At 33.9% G+C, this 25614-nt stretch overlaps 2 protein-coding genes across 3 annotated transcripts in view; one reads left to right on the forward strand and one right to left on the reverse strand.

Annotated features, from left to right (window-relative positions):
* CDC73 (cell division cycle 73) overlaps positions 1-25614 on the forward strand; it is a 119533-nt gene that overhangs the window by 42232 nt on the left and 51687 nt on the right. The gene's annotated exons all lie outside the window — the stretch shown is intronic.
* Positions 14725-22532, reverse strand: B3GALT2 (beta-1,3-galactosyltransferase 2). Its single transcript, XM_045982856.1, has 2 exons — positions 21921-22532; positions 14725-17459 (listed from the first exon to the last, which is right to left on the reverse strand). Exon 2 carries the CDS (start codon positions 17330-17332, stop codon positions 16064-16066), a length of 1269 nt encoding a protein of 422 aa, XP_045838812.1. The 5' UTR covers positions 17333-17459; positions 21921-22532; the 3' UTR covers positions 14725-16063.

Consider the following 25614-nt stretch of genomic DNA (forward strand, 5'->3'; position numbering starts at 1 on the left):
TTCAGTAATAGGAGAGGGAAAATAGTTTTCTTTTACACACATAAATGATTATCCCTCCATATAATCTGCCCCCTCATAAATGCATAAATAATTCTGATAAAAATCTGCTTGAAGGTTTTGTCGGTATGCTTAAACTAAGTATGCTAACATTTGTGTTTGGTCTACAGTGAAAAACTACTATTTTTATTTAGGCTTTTTTTTTTTTTTATATGTTGTATTGCTTTTTGGTGCTTACCTATAAAAAAGTAAGCAAGTCATCTTTTACTCTACAACAGAAGTTTCTTATAAAAAGCTCTGTTTTGCTTTGTAATTTTAGGTTGAATTCATTGAACAATTATCAAGTCTGTAGGGAAAGCTAATTTCAAAAACCACTCAGTGTTTGTTATCTGAGCTGAATTCTTAGAAACTACTGTGAAATTGTTTTTAACGAGTGTAGAGAAATGTAGTTAGATATGAACAAAAGTAATTAATGTAAAGGAATTTGTGTGGTTTAAGAGTGTTTTCATTATTGCCTTACATTTTCTAGTTTGTAATGATTTAAAAGGCTTAAATGTAAAGATTAAAATCAAGGGTTGTCAGACATTTTCTACAAAGGGCCCAATAGTATATATTTTAAACTTAAGGGTGATAGTCAAAATCAGAGATTATAGGTAGGTGCTTATGTAACAGGAGATAAAATCTCCACAAATTTTCAATGACAAATAATAATAAATGAGTAAAATTTTGTATAATACTAATCTAATGAGAGGAATGGAATTTATTTTGGTGGCAGGATAACAGTTTGTGGTTTAAAGTTGGTGTTCTGTATCGCCAAAATTGATTGTACATCATATCCATCATACAGATGGATACTGGCGAGTGCTCATGTCAGCACATGAGCACGTGGTATTAACTGAGCTATTTCTGGAATTTTGTTAGATTATTTTCTTTATATTTGCCTTTTTATTTTTGCCTTTTCAGCATCTCATTCTGGATTTATTGTTATCAATTGAAGGGTAGGTGGAAGTTCCAGACTTGTAGTTAAAATTCTAATGTTGCTTATGGACAAATATGGGACACAAACTGCTGTCTTCTGCATTCGTTCCACCAGTATTTATTGTGTGCCTGCCATATGCTGGGTAGTAGTATAGGTTATGGGGATACAATGCAGTGATAAATAGAGGAGGAACGAACAAATAAAAGATCAGTGATACATGCTTTTTAGAAAATTAAAGTAGGATGAAATGATAAAACTGGATTCTTGCTGTGTGCCACTCACCGGTGCTAAATTATGAGAGGTCTTTGTCTCAAGTATGTAACTGCTATGGTGCGGAGGCAGTTACAGTATATAATGAGTGAGTATGGTTACATTCCAATAACTATAAAACTTCCTTTATGGATACTGAAATTTGAATTTTGTGATTTTTACATGTCGAGAAATAGTATTATTGGGGCGCCTGGGTGGCTCAGTGGGTTAATAAGACTCTGCCTTCTTCGGCTCAGGTCATGATCTCAGGGTCCTAGGATTGAGCCCCCCGTAGGGCTCTCTGCTCAGCAGGGAGCCTGCTTCCCCCTCTCTCTCTGCCTGCTTCTCTGCCTACTTGTGATCTCTGTCTGTCAAATAAGTAGACAAAACCTTAAAAAAAGAAAAAATATTATTCTGATTTTTTTTCTCTCCATCTTAAAAAAATGTAAAAACCAGTTATGGCCCATGGGACATACAAAAATAGAGAAGGGTCTGGATTTGATCCACTAAGCTATAGATTGTTAACTTTAGGCTTAATTTTTTTTTTCTTTTGCTTGTAACAACTAATTTATTGTCTCAGTTCTGGAGGCCAGAAATCTGAAATCAAGGTGTCAGCAGGGCCATGCTCCCTCAGAACCCTTTGAGGGAATCCATCCTTGCCTTAAGTTAAATTTTTATGAACTTATGTAGAAGGTAGGAATGAATTTTATACTGAATGCAGCAGTCAGTACTTGAGTTGAATTTTATGGGTTGAGGAATTGGTATTTAAATGAATTTTAGAAAGTATGCTATTTAAACACACACATACCTAGTATAGTCATTAAGTAAGAACACTAATTTTTAACATTAAATGTGTAAGAGTGGAGGTATTTGCATAGTGGCTATTGCCTGTGTAGTGTAGTTAAAACTATTACTTCTTTTTGTCTTAGGATATGAAAGAATATTAAATGAAAATTGTTAATGATGGACTTGGGTTTTAGACTAAGAGCAATGAGAAAATTATAAATTTCCTACTACTGAAGAAATTAAAATTTTATCAGTCTTTTATAAGGAATTTTTTATTGCTTAAAGCCAAATATAATGGATTTTTTTTTTTTTAGGAAAACTTATAATAAAAGAATGTATCGAATTTTGTTAACACATTCTCCTGATGTGTGAGAATGTGATATTTGGGGAACAAAGATAATCCTTTTTGATCTGACAGCCAGACTGAGAAAATACTTCTGTAGAAACAGAAGAGCAGTTGATGAGTCTGTTGAGGAGTGAGGAGAGCAGAACAGAGTAAATGGCATGGACAAGAAGAGAGGATGAGCAAGCTCACCTTCCTGCAGACTGCAGAACCCCTTTAGTGTTCCTACATTAAATATGCTAAGCTGAAGAGCTGTGTATAGCCTATTCCAATTACAAAAATGGGAAGGGTTCCTTTTCAGTTAGTCATTATTTGGCATCCTTGGAACCATTTTGTATAGTCCAGGTGCCTAACTACAGCATTCCCCTACCCCCATCCAGATTTCTTGCTTTCTAGCAGTCATGAAGATTCCAGTGATCTGGCACTGCATTGGTGGTTAGTAAAGAAGCACAAATTACCTAGCTACCCTCATTCTTCTCCTACCCTGTTCTTTCAAATGTCAGGTTCTCCTAAGTGTGAAGCCTAAATGTCATTAGTACTTACTAGCTTAAGACTGTAACTTACTATTTTTTTTTAAACCATCACTATTTCCAATGCTAAGATGTGCTAGTTTGATCAGAGACTAATTTTCTAGGACCAGGCAGCTGATAATAATGGCAAGTTTTGTTTTGTTTTTTCTTTGAAATGAGCACTGTTAGACAAAGGAGTGCATACTCATAAGATATGAATAGTGCCAAAGCTGTTGTTAATAATGCTACTGTCTTCCCTGAACATTGTGGGGGAAAATCCTAGTTAGCTCGCACCCTCAAGTCAGATGACTAGATAGTCTGGGATATTAGTCTGATAGACTGACGAAAGGGGCGTCTTTATTTGTTCTTCAGACAACAGTGCTTCTTGGTAAATTTTTTTTCACTCTTGAGGACTTTTTTTTGCAAAGCAATCAGTGAATCCCTTCCCCCCCCTTAATTGTGAAAAATTATAAACATCAATATAATTAGAGAAAATAGAATATGTTTTTTTCTATTTGCCCATCACACAGATTTCTGTAATTATTTTTAAACCACTCTTCATATGTTCCACATCTCCTTTTTCCTGAAGTATTATAAGGCAAAACCCAGACACTGTTCCTGCATACTTTGTAATTCTAAAAAAAAAATACTAAATTCTTTTTACTTAGACACAGAGGCATTATTGTATATTACCAAAGAAAATAACTTATCCTCTTTCACCCATTTCATTTTCCATTTTCTTTTTTTTTTTTTTTTTGAAAAAAAATTTTTTTGTAGATGATTCATTGGGAATAGGGCCCAAACAAGTACCAAAAGTTGCATTTGGTTGTAAGGAATCGTAGGTGTTTTTGTTTTCCTGTACATTAGAGGTAATAGTCTTTTTTTGGTGCATGGACCCATTTGTTGGACTGGTGAATCCTGTGAGCCTGTATGAGTCTTTTCTCTGGATAACATATATTTTTTAAGATTTTATTTATTTATTTGAGACATAGTGAAGCACTAGTAGGGGGAGGAGCAGAGGGAGAGGGTAAGCCGACTTCACACTGAGCACGGGGCCCTATGTGGGGTTTGAGCTCACCACATTGAGATCATGACCTGAGCTGAAATCATGAGTTGGAATCTTAACCAACTGAGCCATTCAGGTGCCCCTGAATAATATTTTAATACATAAAATAAAGATGTCCAATTGTATTGAAAGAAAATTATCAAGAGACTTTAAAAATACAAATTTATGGCATGGTAATTTGGGCTTCTCTACTAATGCATGATATAAAAAGATCTAGTGACAAATCTAATAAATGCCAAAATTTTGAAGTATGAGGAGTGTACACAATATTTCAAGATGTCTGTAACAGTTGTAATGTGATATCAAAACACCTGATTTCTTTTGGTGACAAAGTCATGCCAGTGTTAATAGTACTGTGGTTTAAGGAAATGTTAATTTCTGTTAGAGGTTGGGGAAAATAAAATTGTAATTTTATTTATGTCCCTTCCAGATTAAGGACCCACAACCCCCTGCCCTACAGTAAAAGTTTTAAGAAAGGTCCTGACTGCAATTCTGTTTTATTGTTTATTTTCTATTTTTCTGCAAAATTGTCAACTTTTTCAAAACTCCTGGCCTTTGTCTTTGCAGTTCTGTTTTTCTCAATCATTCTTCCTCTTGCTCTTTATAAGACTGGATCCTCATAATTCAGATCTTATTGCAAAGGTCACTTTCTCAGGAAGACTTCCAGGTTTTTTTCTGATAATCCTGTTTTATTTGTTTATCTTGACAATTTTCTTTGAATATGAGGATTTAAGGTAGGAACCACATCTTTCTTGCTGTCTAGTGTAGTTCTGAGAAGAGAATATCTGGCAGAGTTGTTGCTTGAAAAGTATTTATTAAACTAACGAATGCTTCCTAAGCTCATATTATACATTGTATTTTTTAGTTAGCTTTCCATTCTTTCATATGTCTACAGAGTAGTAGTTAAAATTCATTATTATCATTAATGATTTTGTAATATGTTGGCCCTCAGTTCCACTTCACGGTCCTTTTATATATATATATTTTTTAAAGATTATTTATTTATTTATTTATTTATTTGACAGAGAGAGAGATCACAAGTAGGCAGAGAGGCAGGTGCAGAGAGAGGAGGAAGCAGGTTCCCTGCTGAGCAGAGAGCCCGATGTAGGGCTCGATCCCAGGACCCTGGGACCATGATGAGCCGAAGGCAGAGGCTTTAACCCACTGATCCACCCAGGCACCCCTTTTATATATTTCTTAATGGCCTTTACTGTGTCTTCCTTGGTCAGTCAGGATCTCATACAGTATTTTCTTCTCTCTGTAAACATGGCATCATTATCTCCTCTGTGCCCAGGCGAGAATTTTAGGCATCATCCTTGCCACCTGTTTCCCTCTCTCTCACCTCCAATATCTAGACATTGTGGAGGCCTGTTGACTTACTTCCTAACATCTCTGGAATTCTTTTTCTCCGTATCACTGCCGTACTGTGCTCCAAATTATTTTTATATCTTCCTAGGATTGTGCAGTAGTCTCATAATTGTTGTTCTGCTGTATGTATGTCTCTTCAGTATGTTCTTCACATTGTAGTATGTCTCTTCAGTATGTTCTTCATATTGTAGCCAGTATGCTTCAAAAACAGTTAAGATAGAGACCATTAGGAGCACCTGGGTGGCTCAGTGGGTTAAAGCCTCTGCCTTCAGCTCAGGTCATGATCCCAGGGTCCTGGGATTGAGCCCCGCATCGGGCTCTCTGTTCAGCAGGGAGCCTGCTTCCTCCTCTCTGTCTCTCTCTGCCTGCCTTTCTGCCTACTTGTGATCTCTGTCAAATAAATAAATAAAATCTTAAAAAAAAAAAAAGGCCATTAGACATGAAGTAGCCTCAACTTTTCTTTCTTTTTTCTAAATATTGCTGTATTTTCAGTGGCTTTCTTTTACTCTTAGGATGAAAAAACCATAATTCTTTTTTTTTTTTTATTGACATATAATGTATTATTAGCCCCAGGGGTACAAGTCTGTGAATCTCCAGGTTTACACACTTCACAACACTCACCATAGCACATACCCTCCCCAGTGTCCATAACCCAGCCACCCTCTCTCAAACCTCCTTCCCCGAGCAACCCTCAGTTTGTTTTGTGAGATTAAGAGTCTCTTACGGTTTGTTTCCCTCCTGATCCCATCTTGTTAAAAAATCTTAATTCTTAATATGTGCTATGTCTTAATGTGGTTTTACCTGTTTCCTCCGCTCCCCAACCCTACTCCTCCTTGTTTAACCTTTTTAGCATTAGCTCTTAATCTTTCTCTTTATTTTTGTCTTTGTTTTCTTGGTCCTTAGGGCCATTGTACCTGTTGTTCCTTCTTCCATGAATTGTTCCCTCTTTGCCTGATTAACATCTAATATCTCTTAGACATTAGCCTTAACATTTCCTCACAGAAGGCTCTCTGACCCTACATAACACATATTAAGTCACATCCCCTGTTACATACTTGTGAAGCATTGTGCATTTTTCCTGAATGACAGATACACAGTTGTCCTTCTTTTTTTTTTTTTAAGATTATATTTATATTTATTTATTTGAGAGAGAAACAGTGAGAGAGAGCATGAGAGACGAGAAGGTCAGAGGGAGAAGCAGATCCCCCACGGAGCTGGGAGCCTGATGCGGGACTCAATCCTGGTACTCCGGGATCATGACCTGAGGCCAAGGCAGTTGCTTAACCAACTGAGCCACCCAGGTGCCCTGTCCTTTCATTTTTATGAAGATTTGTTAAATGGATGTTTTTCTGTCAAAGAAGTATTACCTCAACAACTTAATGATTATTTTTGTCCATGTTGTATCTATAGCTGAGATCATGACCTGAGCTGAAACCAAGAGTTGGACACTTAACTGTTAACTGACTGAGCCACCCACGTTCTCCTCAGCTCGCTTTCTTTAACAGAGAAGTTGTTCTTGTACCCCATTGCATTCCTGATTTGCTCAGGTGGCAGAATACATAGAGGGCATGTTCTTATGGAGCATTATGGAATCATCATAGGAGCTAAGAACTATTTTATTACTTCAAAATTTGCTGGTGGTTGGATTTCTCTCAGTTACGATTCTTTGGTTACAAGCAAAAATGGAGTCTTAACTATAGCAAAGAAAAAAAGTATTGGAAAATTATGGGCAAGCTCATAAAATCAGAGAACCAGGTGGTAGAAGAAATAGGAACCATAGCAGCTTTAGGGATCTGGCTAACAATAATCAATGGATAATTTCTTCATGGTACTGAAGTTTAAGTGAGTTAGCTACATTTTCTCTGTATGTGGGTGTACGTTACTTTCCCTCAGGATTCAAATTACTAGAAGAGAGGGCCTTTGATATCATAGCTTGACCAATGCAAGGCAGGCTACCTTGACTGAAAGTCTTCCAGAACTTTCTAAATTGAGGGTGGAAGGTTTCCACAGGAAATCTTTCACTCCTGGGAATTTTCTGGAATTTTTAAAAATCACGATTCTTTTTTAGGAGTGTATCATTTTCAATGGATGGAACTCGAGTTTTCTGTAGGCGTAGAGTTTAAGAATAACTATACACAGTAATAACTCAAATCTGATACTCTCAGTTATAACCTTTTTCTTTTTAATGCTTAGTAAGCAGCTCCTCTTCAGTCTATACTCTGTGCTTTTACATACATCCTAAACCAGAGCTTTTGTAAGTTTGGTACTTCTAATGATGGTTCTGTTTTCCCCTTCTTGAGGCATAATGGCCATCCAGATCTGAGTCTGATGTTTTTTTCTTTTCTAATGCTCAGAGTTCCCCATGATTCTCTCACTCATCCTTTTTCCCTCCCTCCACCTACCAAATGTATGTTTGTGTATATGTGTCTGTGTGTAAAACCAACCTGTATTCATTATTTACTTTTATCCTTTTTATGGTGATATCCTTGAGAATAAATAATCTTTATTCTTTTTCAATAAACTTGCTTTTCCACACCTATTCTAGTGGAGATGTGCATAAACATGGATATATCTGGATAATCAGTAGAAAGAAGGAATTTTCTTAAATAGTTCAGTTCATAGCATTTCCTAAACATTTTAGCATAGTTTGTTTGCTGTATCTGGTATTTCAGTAAAAATTTCAGAGTAACAATACTAATCTTACTGTTTACTATAAAGTATTTGGATGCATTTTTTTCCTTAATAGACTTTATTCCACTAGAGATACATAGTTCCAATATGTTGTAGTATACCTTGGTTTATTTAACCAGGCCCATATGGATGGACATTTAGGTTGTTTTATGTCTTCTGCTATTACAAATCATGCCTCAGTAATTAGTTTCATGCTTGCTTTATCTTATATGGTTATCACTGTGTTTTGGGAAGAGATTCCTAGTCGTATAGAATCGATAAGTAAGGGTAAATGGTTCTGAACTTTTGCAGGATGTTAACCAGATTCTTCTCCCAACCCCCCACCATTAGAAGTTGTACCATTTCCGTTTCCACTGGTATGTATGAATGGGTCTATTGCCCTACAGGTCTATCAACAGAATATAATGTCAGGCTTAACTTTTGTTAATTTGATAGGTGAGTAATGGTTTCTTAGTGGTTTTTGTATGCATTCCCAATAATATGGTGATGATTAAGAGTCATATCATTTCTTTCTCTGTTAACTAATATTTTCCCCCATTTTTCTATCAGAATGTTGGTCTTTTCACCTTCTTTTTCCATCTCTTTATCTTTTTAGTATATTGAGGATAATAAATTTTTATAGGTTGCAACTATCTTTACTCAGATTGTCATTTGTCTTCCCATTTTGCTGATGTTTTTATTGCCATGCAAGAGTTTCTTTCAGAATCTTTTGTAATCATATTTATAAATCTCTTACTGCTTCTGGGTTTTGTCGTATTTAGGAAAGTTAAGTCTTCTCCCAAATTCCAAAGGTATTCACCCCACCCCACCCACCCCCGTAGAACTGGTGTCTTTATTTACGGTTAGATCTTTGATCTGGTTGGAAATTGTTCTAATATATGATTGAAGAACAGATCTGATTCTTTTTTATTATAATTCTTCAAGTAACCAAACATCATTTATTAAAGTTAGACCATATCTTACAGGTTATCATCATAGTGTCTCAGATTGTAAACTCTCAAAAAATGTTTGAATAATTGAAAAAAGTATCTCAGAGATCTTCTAGTCTGGTCATTTTATTAAAATTTATCATCTATACTTCTAAAAAGTTCTTTAAAAATGTTTAAAATTTATTAGAGTAACTTCAGTGAAAATGTGCTAATAATGCAAGATAAAGTACAAACTGATATTATGCTCATTAGCTTCTTAATGACTCTTTTTCATTCATTTTAAACCTGGAAAGATTAAAAAATACAGAAATATAGATGAAGAAAATACCCATTTTTCCATTTTCCACAATGACATTTATTTTTTAACATTTTCTGGGGTTTTCTTTTGGCTGGGGGGAAAATGTGTATTGTTGTGTAATATGAACCAAAACTTTTGGTTTTGCTTCATAAAGCATCTGAGTGTTTTTCTGTTATTAGTCTCTGAATTCAGGTTTTGAATGACTATAATATTCCATTATATAACTACCACAGTTCGTTTAACATCTATTTTGGAAATTTAAAGTTTTTTTCCATGATCAGTTTAGCCTTATAATACATTTGGACTAATGGCTCAAAAGGTCTTCGTTTTTTTTGTTTGTTTGGGGGGGGTTGAAATTTTTAAGATTTTATGTAGTTATTTGATAGACAGCATGGACGGGGTAGGAGCAGAGGGAGAAGCAGACTCCCTGTTGAGCATGAGCCCCACCCCTCACTCCCACCCCGATGATGTAGGGGCTCAGTCCCAGGACGCTGGGATTATGACCTGAGCCAAAAGCAGACACTTAACCTGCTGATCCAACCAGGCGCCCCTAGTTAAAAATTTTTAAGTTGCTTTTCAGAAAGTCAGAAAGTCTATACTGCCTCTGTGGGGTACTTTCTCATTTTCACTACCTGCATAGACTATTATTTTAAAAAATAGCTTCCAGTTTAATAAAAATGGGACCTAGTTTCTAAGTGTGTTTATATGACTACTGATGAGTTCGAATGTGTTTTACCTAATGGATGATTTCTTTGTTGTTTGTGATTTGTGTTTGTGTTGTGTTTGTGTTGTTTGTTGTTGTGTCTGAAATCTTTTTGGAATATCGATATTTTCTTACTTGTAAGAGTTCTTTATATATCAAAACTATTTTCTTACTTGTAAGAGTTCTTTTTATATTAAGACACTTGTCCTACCATCAGTTATTGTAAATATTTCCTCAATTTATAGATTGCCTTTGTCTTTTAATTTTGTTTATGGCAAAAGCTAATTTTATGTAGAGGTTAGTATTATTTATCTTTTTCTGCCTTGATTTCTTTCTCTGTGTTTGATTTCTTTTTTAGTCTTTGATCAATAAAATTGTCCCCATAATCCCTCATTAAAATGCTTAACAATATCTGGCATGTGGTAGGTTTGATAGGTATTAGTAGAGTATATATAGTACTTTGCTCCACCTGAAACTTGTTTTTATCATAGTATAGGACTTGACCTGAATCTTAACCATTAAGTCCTAGACATCAACCAGTTTCTATTTAACAGTAGGGGAATATTAAATTCTAACGTGCTTATGATGTCAGGTTACTATAAATTTTAGGATCTCTTTCAAGGTGTCATTATTTTTTTTCTTTTTATTTTTAAAAAGATTTTATTTATTTATTTGACAGAGAGAGAAATCACAAGTAGGCAGAGAGGCAGGCAGAGGGTGAGGGGGGAAGCAGGCTCCCTGCAGAGCAGAGAACCCAGTGCGGGGCTCGATCCCAGGACCCTGAGATCATGACCTGAGCCAAAGGCAGAGGCTTAACCCACTGAGCTACCCAGGCGCCCCTCATTATTTTTTCTTGATTTAACTACCTAATTATTATGTTAGTATAAACCAAAATCATTGTTGCTTTATAGTAAATTCTTTATGATCATTTTGAATATTTTCTTAGCTACTGATACCTTTTTTCCATATTAACTTTATATTCATATCATGATTTCCGTCCACACACACTAAAAACTTCAAAAAAATATTAAGATTTGATTGGGCTTATACTGACCCTTTATATTACAACAGTTTTTCTCCTAGAATATTTAGAAAATATAGCTGAAGAAAACTGTTAATTGGGGAAGAATAGCCATTTTTATTAAAAGTATAAAGAAAATGGTCTGTTCTTAAATTGTCAGAATTTTTATACCTCTCAGTAAAAGTCTGGTTTTCTCCATAAAATTCATTACTTGTTGTGAGCATTCTTTATTTTTAAATTGTTGCCTTTGTGAGTTAATTTTTTACCATTTGTATTGTATTATATATATTATGTATGTATTACGTGTAAAACTCTTGGATTACTATTTTAATCTTGCTTTTGACTGATTATCTGCATTTCTTTTATTCTGATATGATTCTGAGTTGATCTGAGTTGATCTGTTGAGCGAATATATGTAGTTTTCTATTTTCTGTAGTTATATTTCAGTTTAAGAATCACCAAGGTGAGTTCTCATGAAAAAAACAAAAACATTGGCCCTCTTTTTAGATGAACTTTGTCTTGGAATTTTTTCGTATAAAACATGAAAGTGCAGTTGTATTAAAGTGAGGCAAGACTCTAGAACACTGCTTTCCTGGTTTTACTTGTTATTACTGAGACTTTTGAGGAAACTAGTTTGAAAACTATTGTTGAAACATAAAGCAGTGTCTAGTCATGGATTCATTGAACATTTTTATTTCTGTTCTTAATTTTGCCTGAAAAATAAGTAGATTTTGGCTATGGCTTATAGTAGTTTCTTCTAGTTTTAATTTTCTTGGTAGTATTTATTTTTTAACTCGTAAGTGGAAACAGTTTTATTAAATTCCTTTAAATAAACTATGTTTATAGTGTGTTTTCATTAATTGTTTTAAACCTTCAGTGTGTTAGAAAACACAGTATGTCTTGATTCATCAGAATCTCATGTTAATTCTGTTATCTATATTCTAATATGTTTTTAGTAGCATTTTAGTTATGACAGACACCCTTAAGTAGTTTTATTCTGTTGCATAAATTTGTATTTTACTTAAAAACTCAAAAGCATGAATTCAAGATTTTGCATTTAACATTAGTTTTCTGTTGTTTAATATTTTTTTATAATGCTCTTATCCTGTTTTTTCAGTGTTAAGGATACTGATGAAAGTGAGATATTCACATTTAGATCTGTAGAATTCAGCTGGAAATTGAAATAATTACATTAATAAACTGACTGAGGCAATTGCTTTAGCTCAAGTTGTTCTTTAACTTGGACATTTGTTCTGGTAAAGGGGGTGAAAACAATTCCTATAGGTACAGAAGTGGTTTTTTTTCCCTTCTTCTGATATATTGTATCTTGAAAGTAGTAAGATTTATAGTTATATCATGCTTAGAGGAGGGTGTGTTTTTGTGTATTGATGAATTGCAGGACAGGTTTCTTCCTAAAACTCAAAATGTCACTTTGTTTTAGTATTTGTGTGCTTTACCTGTCTTCTGAAAATAATGTTTAAGTGATAAATTGATTATTTTTTGAGGTATATTAAAAATGTATGCTAAGTAGCAATATTCTTTTTATCTTTTTAAACATATGCTAATTTAATAGTTAAATTTTGTAGTTGAGCAGTAGAAAATGGAAAGACAAAAAAATCAGCTAGGTAAAAGGGTTTTACCACCTCATCCCAAATCAGTAGGGAACTAACCAGTAGAGTGAGTAAATACAATGTTACTTTTGTTTGTTAGAAGTGTTCCAGTTGTGCTTCAGATAGCCACCTTTTTATAATTTGTAACTGCAACATTGCCTATTGTTTACAGATGTAAATATAATGATCTCAGTGTCGGAAGAAGCAAGAGATAAGCAGTAATGCCTAGAGTTTTCTAAGGTTTTGCCCAACAGATATAAGTAATTGAAATGGAGAAGAAAATAACAAAGGGAACAGATTTCCTCTCTTTACCCTTCACTTTTTTTGCACCTAACATCAGGTGCTCCTCCAGTGTATGAAAATGGTTATGAAGTTCCTTGGCAAAAGATGAAGATTAATCAGAGAATAGTAGAATAGAGGACAGGCTGTTTTTGCTTAGCTCTTTAGACTTTGTAACAGGTGTCATATGTGCAGTCTACAGCAGAATAACATAGTGGTTGAGAACATGGTCTTAAAGGTGGAACTCTGCTGCTTTTTACTATCTGTGTGATCTTAGCTATTTAACTTCTTGAATGAGTCTTCCTTTCCCATCTTTTAGTGTTATTTGTAAGGATTCTATGAGATCATGTATGTAAAGTGGTTTAACACAGTACCAGGCATATAGTGTATGCTTTATCAGTAAATAGTTTCCTGCTGCCATTGTTGCTATTATTTTTATAGGGGTTTTTGGTTAATAGATGTCAGTAAGATTCCAGTTGAGATTATATGATTCTGCTGCATACTAAGAGGTGAGAAATTTAAATTATTTGCTTGAATTAGAATTTCATCACCTATAATCTTGATCAAAACAAACCAGTATAACTATTGAAAGTTTTGGTATTTTTATCACTTAAAATATTTATTGACACTTTGTTCATAAAGATTACATAGTTGTTCCTGAGTTTTTTTCTTTGACCAAATGCAATGCAAATATAATTTAAAATAATAATTTCATGGATAATAAAAAAATTATATATACTGGGCGTGAATAACACACAGTTGATATTATAATGTAAAAATTCATATTTTCTGAAGAATTAATCTTGCATATTGAGAGTGGAGGGACAAAAATAAATTAATAGAATATTTATTTTAAAATAAAGATTTTCAGCAGTAGTAGGAAACTTTATTATTTGATCCAGTGTTCTTTGAGAACACAGTGTTACCAGCTTACTGTCAGTTCTTAAGATCGTATTCTCGGGGATATTAAAATGACTTGAAACTGATGTCTGAGCTGGGAGAAATTTAGTTATCTTTTAAGAATTCTGTTTTTCATAAGTCATCTTTTTAAACTTGAATTTTTCCAGAAGGAATATGCTATCTTTTAAAGATCCTCGTCTGTAATCATAATTTAGGCAAGAAGTGCTTGGGTTCTGTTTCTGGGTGCATACCTGTGCGTGCATACATGTATACACATATACCCCCCCCCCTTTTCTAACTTCTGAAATATAAATGAATTACTCTACATTGAAGGAAGAGTTACTTTTGTCTCTCATCAGATTTACTTATCTGATTTAGAATTACCCTCTTATGTGTGACTTTTATTTAGTAACTTTGGCATTTAGTAATTTTAGTCTTTTTGTAATCTTATAGAATAAATTAAGTGAAAAGTGAACTTAACCAAGAGCTGGGGGTATTATATAGCTTAGCTTTCAAAATTATTCTATGCAGAATAGAATACTTAGATCACTAAATTGAAAATGGGAGATAAATTCAGATAAATAGAATTCAACGTATTAAATGGTAAGTACTTAAATAGTTTATGTGAGTCCGAACTTTAACAATTATAAAAATTCTGTTTAGGTACACTATCTCTTCAGAATAGAATCAAGGATAGGGGCACCTGGGTGGCTCAGTGGGTTAAGCCTCTGCCTTCAGCTCAGGTCATGATGTCAGGGTCCTGGGATCGAGCCCCACATCGGGCTCTCTGCTCAGCGGGGAGCCTGCTTCCTCCTCTCTCTCTCTGCCTGCCTCTCTGCTTACTTGTGATTTCTCTCTGTCAAATAAATAAATAAAATTTTAAAAAAAGTTTAGAATCAAGGATAAAAATGGTTGTCATTGGAATTAGGATGAGTAATATCTTCATTAGATTAAGTTTTATGTACTTTTATGAAATAAAAACACTTTTAAACTTAGTAGGTTACTATTTCTTGGTTTTAAAATTTGTAATGGAACCAAACAAAATTATTTGTACTTTAATACTCAGTAAAGATTTCTTCGTTTACCTTTTTTTTTTTTTATTAAAAACTTGGTAAAAGTGCATTGTATACATTGTCATCCTAGCATTAAGTGTTCATCAAACATTTGTAGTTTTCCCCCATCCCTCCCAAAAAAGGTTTGAAATTGGTGACGCAGAGTCGTTGTCATCTACCAAATTAAAAACTGCAGGTTTGTAAACTTGGCACTCTGAGAAAGAAGTAGGTGCCATAAAATGATTAAGTATTGGCATGTTACACCTGCTGTCAGGAAATAAACTTCCCATATGTTGCAGTTTGGCAGACATGCATCTTAAAAATGTATCGAATGAAACTGCTGCTGCACTCTATCCTGTATCTTTTTTTTACAGTACATTCTCTTTTTGCCTGTAATTACTTTTGCTTCCGTTAGAGGAACGTGATACATTTTTACAGGTATCCTTGAAGTTAAGTGGTAGTACTCCTTAAGAGTGCAGTAACTGATCTAATACAATAACTCATTGAAATGCTAGCTTGGCCCTTAACACCAACCAGGAAACAAACTATTTTGAAACATTTACCTTTTTTTTTCTTATAAAAACTTGAGCCTGAGACACATTGATTTTTCACATTTTATCACATCATGTCAAAATAATTTCCCCCGATATATGTACTAATAAAAGAAACTGAACGTGTTAGTTGTTTTTAAAAGGTAAATACTTAGATGAGAATTGCAATTGACGAAACATCTGAATTTCATAAATGTGTTTTATGGACTAATGCAACTAAATCTTATTGCGTAGAATATAGTTTTAGAACCCTAGAATAGTCAGGTCAGAAAATTTGTCCTTTGCACAATTACGAAGTTTCCTTAAGATTGACAGTAATGTTTTATTTACATTTAATTATATGTTGAAATGAAAAACTAATTCTAAAATGAAGGGTCTTTTGACTGTTTCCATTTCTTAAATTAAAATTTGTGTGAAAAATATATGCAAATACATCTTATTGGCCCTTAACATAAGCCTCGAACCGTTGATGTATGCATGCTTGTTATTGCATGTTAATACACAGAATCCCTTTATACAGTTTTTTTAAATAGATTCTTTTGGGATACCTTTCTGTTATATAATGTTGTACTTTTAAGAATTACCTTCAGAAATTAAAAAAATAATTTTTGAATTCCTTTATATGATGAGTTTTAACTAAAACTTGTCCTATGGATGTAATCAGTTTAACTATACATGCTTTTAGCAATATTTTACAGATTGCACATTTTGGGGAAAAAAAAATTGTCTTCTCTAGTGTAATTTACGGTGGCGATACCTGCCTGCCTTTTCTTTTGCTGCGTTGGCACAAGCGTTGTGCTTATTTTGTTGTAAGTGGTTCCAGTATTTTATCAGTTCACTAGGCTGGAACTGATGAGAGGTAATTAGGTGGCTGTATTTACAGCTTGAATAAGAAACTCGCCAGTGATTGAACACAAACTCATTGGGAGGGGGCACAGGATCAATTCTCAACTTGGCAAGACAGATCCCTACATAAACATCTTCTAAGTGCAAACGACGGATACTTAAAGAAACTTTAAATATCTTCTCTGCCAGATCTCCAGAAAAAACATAACCAGTCCCAGAACAAAAGACAGGGTAGCGTTCACTTGGGTAGAGGTCTGGTGGCATGTACCACTTGCTATCTTTGTTCCGATTGGGTGCATATCCTCTCATTAGGTAACCAGTAAAATAGTTATGTCTGGGAGGCAGGTCTGGCTTCAGTAACTTATGTATTAAATATTCAGTGTTGACAAACATGTCACTGTCAGTTTTCATAACGTATGGAATATGTGGACAGTGTGTTGCAACCCAATTCATGCCCATAAGTGTTTTAATTGTCAAATTGTAGTATGTATCTAAATATTCCTGTTGAATTATATCATGATATTGTCTGCTTTCTTCCAGTATTGCACGTTGAAGGTAGCCATTTAACTTAATACTTACGCCCAACAAAAAAATTCGTGTGATTTGGATACCAGGTGCTAGACTTTCATTGCCCCACGTTTGCCGAATAGCTCTTCTAGCTTCTATTTGTCCAGGTTCTGCAGCTATTAGCAGTATTAAAAAAGGGCTTTTCTCCTGGCATTTTTCAGGTTCATTGATAATATATTTGAAATGGTAAGAATTTGGATGTCCGATACCTTTTTCATTGTAAATACTTCCATTGGCACTAAGTGTATTCTCCAGCCCTGTAACTCCTTGTGGCGACAGGTCTGTGTTATTGGAGTTAGTTGCTGTTTGAGGCCTCAGAGTGTGAGGGACTGTTTCTTTCCAAATGTTCCGGAGAGAGCTGTGGTTTGTCTCACTTTTTGTAGAACGAAATCCTCGGAAAGTATATGTCACGGGGTTTTCTTTAAATCCAGCTCTGCCTGGCAGCCAGTCATGATGATTGAAAAATAAAAACATAGCAAAAAGGAACACTAGAGAAAGTACACCAATAAGATGGGTACGGAACAGAGACCTCTTGGCATTCCAGCTCATCTTTGCAAAGCAGCAGTGTCTTCTCCTCCACTGAAGCATGTTGTAAATATCCAGTAATGGGATATGAGATACTACCGGTGGCGGAAAATGTTTCCTTCTCCTGAATCAGTACTATTCTTTGGTAATCATTTTTAAATTCAGCCACGTTGTCTCCCATGCAGTCATTCTATAAAGATGAAACATAAAAATTTACAAAATGCTAAATATTTACAGAACTGCCTGAAAAGAGACTTCGGATGTTAATAATATTAGGGCAAATAGGAATTTTGTAAGTTGTGAAAATATGATAACCCAGGAATTAAGTTTATAATTTGCTTACCCTAGGTAACATAACATCACTGAGGACAGGATGAGCACTTCAAAGAGGGAAGTGATGGATTAATTTTCTTTCAGTTATTTCATTGTCTGAGTAGCTCTGTCATTTGTACTTTTGATCTGAGTTAAAGATTTAAAAGTTGTATGTCGAAAAAAAAAAAGTTGTATGCCAGTAGAGGAGAAGAATGTTACTAGATTCCTGAGAGAGGCCATGTGAGAAGGCCTGAGAGCAGATGGAAAATTTATTGGCATTAATTAAAATTGATTTGACATACCATTGGTGGTATGGTGCACAGTCAGTGGCCTTTTTTGTAAAATGGTCATGTATCAGTTGTGGGACAGACGGTGCAAGGTTGATTATGGCAGAGTTCTGTTAGTCACAGTACACTGCTTGGCATGTTTCCACTGGCCCCTACTGTGTTGAGAAAGTCAATGAGAAGATGCACCTGTCAAAATTAATTTTCAGGGTCCAGTAACTTCAGTAAAGGATTTTAAGACAGTAATAAATGATGAACATTTTCAAATACTCTTTCTGATGTTAACCTTCCACTTCAAAGATGAGGTATTTAGATCATTGTCCTTTCTTAGACTTAAGATTGATTTTTAAAATACAGCAATTATCCTTTAATTATCTTTGGCCTTGGCAGAACATTATTACATATCTCAGTTGAGTCTCCATGTTAGAATTAAACAAAGAACTACTTTGAACAGTCCATTCAGATTTCTTAAAAAATATAGGCACTAGGTACTATCATAGCCAGCTGTTTAAAATCTTATATTTTACAAAATGCCTTTTAAAAGATTCTTGAATTTTGCTGTGTTCTACATTTGTGTGCAGAGAATTTGTACATTTTTAGGACTTCTGGTAGCATAATACTTAGAACCCTAGATTTTTAAAAAGATTATGAGATGTCAGTATAGGAGGTTCATGATGCTACATATTAAAAATTGGTGGTGGTATCTTTGAATAAGATTTTTCAGTGCATAGCACAAATTTGTTCATGTTTTTCGTTTCTTTTTCTGGATCAAGATATTAGGGTAGAGGTGGGTGAAAGGAGCTGTATCTTGATTTCTGTTTAAAGAGAAAAAAAACTTGTTGAGAAGGGGACTGATAACTAATTTTAATTTTTTCAATGTTTTTTTGATGAAAAGTATTTCTTACACAAAGAAAACTAGTCAGTTCAATTTAATGTAGTAACGTTTATTTAAAATTCTGTGCCTGTATATGTTTGTGTGGCCTATGGTATTAAGAGATTCAAGCTTAATGCCAAATTTGCGCAACCTTGACATGAAACTTATTTATCTTGGGGAAATGGCATTTACATGGAAGGCCTCAAAAAACTGAATAATTACAGGAAAATTCACGTGTATAGTATGAAGTACTTTGAAAATACTGATTGAAAGGGTTAGACATGTATGAATGAAAGTACTATTCTAGCAGCAGCCACTAGGAGGAGCAAGTAGGTGGGAATTGGAGCAGATTTCCAAAGTATAATAGTAAAGGGCGCCAGCTTTTGATAATTTCTAGTATCTGAAATTGTGTAGTACTTTTAGAAGTTATGGTTCTCAAATGTAAAATATTGTTCAGTCATTGTGTATGATACAAACTGTTATTTTTAAGTTTGGTGTTTTAAAAACATAGAACCTAGTTTGCTATTTATTAGAGTTAATTTACATGAATTTTAATTTCATATTACTATAATAAAGACCAAGGATCTGTACTGTACCACCAAAACATAGTTCTGCTGTAAACTAACCTGAAAAGAAGTGAATGTTCTGATTTAGACATTCAGGTTTTTTTTTTTTTTTCTTTCCTGTACTTGCAAATAGTTGGCCATTCTGTTTAGACCAGAAAACTGTTTCTAAGCTTTTATTTTCACATGAAATATTTGATAAGTAGTAATGATTCTTCTTCCACTCCATAAAGAAGCCACTAGATATAAGGGTTATGTGTATAAATTTAAAGGAAAAGTTGTTTTTTTTAAATTTGTTTTGTAATCTATTTTAAATATTCCAAAACTAAGTTAATGTGTCACCTTTTTTTTTGCTATATGCTTGGTATCTGGTTGAAGTCCCATCATTTATGTCTTTTAAAAGTGTAAATTCTATGGTTTAAGAAGCAGTAAATATAAGGTCAGACTTTTGAATAAATGACTGAAGAAATGAACGAAGGTAAATATCATAATAATAAATTGTAATATTTTTTGAAAGAAGTATACCTGAAATGGTATCTCTAAAGTATTTCTATGTGATCTAGCATAAATATATAGTTTATGGTCCTGTATGATTTTGTAGCAATAGGTGATGGAGATGCATCTTAATTTAAATTCATTATATTTGTAAGTTTGTAAATATTAAGCTCACCAGGCTTTAAATTCATATATACTCAGTTGGTAATCTCCCATTGAACTGCATGTGTCTAGCTTTAAACATTCCTTTATTAAAAGTTTCTCAGGTATTCATAACTTTTCTGTTAAAAAGAAAGTAAAATTAAAGTTAACTGCTCTTCCTCTTATTAAATGTTAAAATTATTATCCAGTTACTGCCTTTGTGTTTTAATTCTTAAAAAGTGGGAACATGACAAGAAAGTTAAAATATTGTGGCAGTCTAAATAATTTGCACTTTTGCATTTTCAGCATAGAATTATGTTTGATTTAGCTTAGGGTTTTTGTGATAATTTTTTCAAGTTATTAATGTGTATTTACATCTTATGACTTGAAGTTCATGGAGAGATTGTTAACTATGAAATGTTCAGTTACTTCTCACATACTCATTCTTTCTCTGTCTTTCTCTCACACAGACACACACACACACACACAGTTTTTATCATTTGGCTTTTAAAAGTGTTGTTATTTTGTGTTTGGCACAGTCCTAGATTTTATTGGTGCTTGAATAAAAAAAAATTCTGTGCTTTTTAGGTATCTAGCTTATAAAAATATTTAATTGGTGCTGTTAACATTGAGAGAAAAGGCTCTAAGAGAGACTTGAGATTTTACAGAACTATATTTTTTTACTTAATACCATCTGATTTCATTCTATAGTGGAATAAAAATTCGTGGTATGGCAGTGAGATGTGATAGTAATAGGGCCTGATAAACTTGTTTAATTTTAATTTTAGAATGTAATGCTTATATATCCTTTACAATGTTTGCCTTTTGTGATTATTAAATAATAGCTTATTGAGTTGTGTTGTGAGGTTGAACAATATCAGGATCTGTGATAGATCTGTACAGAATTTTTGAATTTGAGTTCCTGAGCCATCAGTTGCTATTCTGTGATTGTTGTTTAGTTTATTAAATTTATTTCTGCCCAGCACACACATACCATTGATGGTCGTTCGTTAGTACATGTTAATATAGACTTGAAGCACAGTAGCTATGTTTAGATTTAATTTTTGTCCTTTTATTGCTGTTCATGAATATTTTTATATCATTATTTTCGTATTCTCTTTTGAATTTTACTTTAAAAATTATCATCAAGAACAGTCTTACATTTGATTATTTAGAATCTGTCAGTCACTTAAAATGAAAGGTCACTTTTTCAAGTGGAATTTTTACCAACTATTGATATTTCTTTGTTTAAAGTTGCATTCATGGACACTGTAATAACATGCAAATCTACTGTGGTGGTGTGCTGTGCATAAAACTCACACTGGCTTATGTGATCCTATGCAAATGCTTTCCTTTTAGTATTCTTATAGCTCTATAATAGTATTTGTTGATACTCTCTTAGATTGTTTATCTTTATTTGGGGAGATGAATCTTGGAAGATTTTTGTTAGTAAAAGCTGTTACATATTAATAACGTGGTTTTAAAAGGACTTTGAAAAAAGCTCTTAATATTAAGACCATCTTTGATACTATTTAATATAATTTCACTGCATTGTCTCTTTTGATAGCTGCTTTTAAGAGATCACTTTAATTTACTAGATAAGAATTCATTTTGACCTAATTTGATAGAGGCTTGCTGTGTTTTCTTTAGAGGGCTACAGTTTTGTCTTTTAAAGTTTAATTTCTCAGAGAATCATTTAACATCTTGTTACTACTATTTGCCTTTTCTCTCTTTAAAACATTCTTTTCCTTTTCTCTCTTTTATACATTCGTAATCCAAAATTACTTCAAACTACATATTTACTTGAATAAAGCAATGACAGCTTTCACAATGACAGATTTTAAAATCATATATCTAGAAACCCTTTCATAGTTTCAAGGACGGTGAACTGGAGGAACTTGTTTATCAGATATTAGTGCCTCCTCAGCTATGAAAAGGTAACAGACATTTAAATGAATATTACACACAAGATATTGACATACCTTCCTTGGTCAGGCCATTTATGTGGAGAGGATTATGCCCACTGAAAATACTTTTGGCACGCCATCACTTCAGCAAAAAAGATGCTATCGAACATGCGCACATCCCCCAATAGTCTGCCTCCTGCGATTGCTTTTCACAGTATCCAAAGTGTCCATCTGTCTGCTTGTCTTCGAGTTACCCTCCTTGTTCATATGGGTCCTAGTCGTTTGAGATTTTTCCTTTCTTTCATTTTCTTTCTCGTTCTCTAAACAAAAGAGCTCTAGTTGTCCGCTCTATTCGGAGCACTGTTGACTCTTGCCGACAGTTGATGCATTGAAGCTTTTTACATCTGCTGTTTTCCTGGCCGGACAATGCAGTGCTGTATTCTCTTCTCAGTATCCATATTTCTAGTAATAACACTGAGCTGCAATGTAAAGCAGCCAGAGCTAGAACGTAGTGCTTCGATTGTATGGGAATAGAATAGGATTTAACTCTCTTTCGCTGTTGCCTGGCAGCTGCAGGAAGGATTTTGAGCAGTTTTACTGAGGTTTTAGTCTGTAATATGAAATCCACGGTTCCTCAGCTGCTGCACAGGCAGGCAGCAGTTTAAATGTGGGCTTGACAGATGCTCTCTCTGACAGAGCAGAATTTAACGTCACTGCTTGGCTGAATCCCACGTGATTGTTTGCATTCATTTTGACTAAAAACCTAAGGTAGGGAGAGAAGCTTAGAGATTTTGCTTCTGTCTGATAAATTATATATATTCTGTGTTAAGTGTAGTGATGAGTGTATCATATGAAAATGGGATGATTATAAAATGGTTATAATTTTATTTTTTCCTTTTTTTTTTTTTTTTACTTTATACTTAAGCATAGGCTTTCTAAATGTTTCAGTGTTAGATGTTGGTTTTCATGTTTCTTACATGATTTTATAGGACCTAAGCAATATAAGCTTTTATATGTAACTTGGTGCAATTTAACCCCTTCAGTGCACTCCCTTCCTTTGAAGTTTATTTTCTCAAATTGCTCCAGTTTTACTAGTCTCTAGATAAGACTCCAATTTTTTTTTTTTTAATTTATAACTTAATAACTCCCACACCCAATTTTCTAGAGTTTATAAATCAGCTGGAGTGGGATACTTAATGACACGTGCTAGATATAGCTCACTTCTTTTTTGCTCTTAATGTGGTTTCTAGTGTTCTTGAAAGCAGCAAAACTTTTTATTCTTCATCACCTTTTAATGTCAGCATTTATTTTCTATTTTTCCTTTTCTTTAAAATTAACATGTATGATAGAATTCAACAAAATGATATAGTGGATGTAACACACTTGTACAGGATCTTCTTGGTGAAAAATAAGGTTTTACTAATTATATGTACTTCTAATATTTCAGGATTGTTTACTAAGTTGCCTCTAAGCACATTTTTTCAGTAAGCACTAGATACGCTGAAATATTTCTTTGTATGGTTGGTCTCCTGGACACCTTGCTTTTTTTCTGCAGAATACTGGGGCATTGTCTTTTTTTTTTTTTTTTTCCTCCCCCTTAATAGCCTGAATTATCAGTTTTTCCTGTGAGACTTCAGGGACATTAACTCCTAAAAATTTATGGTTTTAGAACTTAAGCTATGTATTTGTAGTGATGTGTACAGTTTATCCCACCTGTCTTCCCCAGTTAAATCTGTTAGTTCAAATACGGATTTACACTTTCTCTAATACTTTAAAATTTTTTGCCCTCATGTTTTTTAGTGTAGCTAATAAAATTTTTCTGTAGTTGGAGGAATCCTGTGATCTTTTCTTTTCCTTTCTTTTCTTTTTATTAAGGAGTGTATGCGACTTTCCAAGAAATGTTAGAAGGAATATTAAGAGTTTTATATTAAGTCTAGAGCTTTGGCTTTTCCTAGTTAAGTGTGAAGAGAAAATTGAAAGCCAGTTTTATTTAGTCCCTATGTCTACTCATACTTCATGCTCATTACTTTTTTTTTATATTACATGTAGGTAGCGGAGTAATGCTAAAGTGCCTACTAAAAATAATGTATTTTACAAAAGTAGAGGTGAGTTTAGGAGATCAGTATTTATCAATAATTCCTTATGTAGGATTTGACTATGCAGCGAGCAGCAGTGACTATTATTTCCCAAAATCAGACTGGATGCTAAGCTTACTAAGCTGTTAGTTAAATGACTTTTTTCCCTCATAATGATAGTTTATTATACTACCCATTTTAAAGATGAGGAACCAATGCATAGAGTTACAAATAATTATCCCAGATATCAGCTAACTGGTGGCAAGAGAAGCCAGCTGGGAATTAAAGCAAGATTATCTAAGTCTTTATGCTCAGTTCTTAACCATTTTACTAGATAACACTGCTGGAGAAATTGTGGGAATTCTTTTGTAGGACTGGCACAGCATACCCAGAAATCATTCATAGAGTTACAAATGGATGTTTATATTTTCACCTTATTCACTTGTCAAACAAATACATATTGTTCATTTACTGTGTGCCAGTATTTATAGGTGGGCACAGTTTATTAAATGTTAGGGAGACAGAAACGGCTTAGATACCTTCCCTTCCCTTTCTCTAGGAAGGATAAAACTATTATTTTTGCTAGTTCCTTTGATTTGACTCTTTTGGGGTCCCACTGGGTTTATTACAGATCTTGATTATTAAGAGAACTCTGTCACATAACCTGCTGGTTAATGGTTCCCCCAGTACTGGTTTGAGTGCCTGAATTCCCAGTGGACTGTTGTTTCAACTGTGCTTGCTATGGAGCAAGGGTTAATACAGCAAAAGAGACTCCTAGAAACTTAATAAAAAGGTGCCTGTCTACTTAATCAGAATATACTTTAAACTTTTAGATACACTTGCCATCAGTTTCTTAAATTTAAATTAAGCTGCCTCAGAACTTCACATAAAGTACAGAAAAACAGAGCAGACACCAGATAAAAGTTACGTTAGTGACTTTTTCTAACAATCTGCATGTTTCCAGCCAAGAGAAACTGTAAAAATCTTATGACAGGCAAGCTTGTAGAAGTTCTTCCTTTAGTCTAGTTTCTTATAACATCTGAATTCTATGGTTAAATTTTCTCAGTAAATGTGACAGATTTCTTTGTCAGATTCAGGAAACTGGCAGCTATTTTGTTAAGTTTTATAGTTATAAATGTCTTGTAATTTTTACTTGCAGCGGTCTACTTTTTAACCTTATAACACATCTGATGGGAGAAATAGGCTATTAACTCTATATTTTGGCCAGAGCTGTCCAGGCTGGTTTTGGGATTTTCCTGATCATGTCTACAGTAACCCTCAAAGAGGCAAAATTTAAAGACAGGATTTGCATAGCCACCTACCTCTTAGTTTCTATTGAGTACAGAAGTAATTATTACTTTATTCATTTGGCTGGTAGTTTCTGAGTCACTATATCATGATGAATCAAATACAGATTTTCTCACTAATAATAAAGATAAATCATTTCTGGGAATTTAGTACCTATATAAATTCAACTAAATGCCCTTGGTAAAAAGAATGAGGGAGAAAAGCGTGTGGGGGATAACGCTTCAACCATGGCAGGCGATTTATTGAGAATGAGCAAATATCCTTGAATAATTTGAGAAGGGGAGACATGAATCTGGTTTTTCGTTGGTCTTCATTCCAGTTGGTGCTTGATTATGAGTAATTGGCCTCTAAATGCAAGCCATTTTTTCAGTGCTGGAGAAAAATCT

The sequence above is a fragment of the Meles meles genome, chromosome 17 (assembly GCF_922984935.1).
Source record: "Meles meles chromosome 17, mMelMel3.1 paternal haplotype, whole genome shotgun sequence".
In the NCBI taxonomy this organism is placed as follows: Eukaryota; Metazoa; Chordata; class Mammalia; order Carnivora; family Mustelidae; genus Meles; species Meles meles.

What these genes read in the sequence shown, in the direction of transcription:
- B3GALT2 (XM_045982856.1), bottom strand. Translation starts at nt 17,332, where the DNA reads ATGCTTCAGTGGAGGAGAAGACACTGCTGCTTTGCAAAGATGAGCTGG.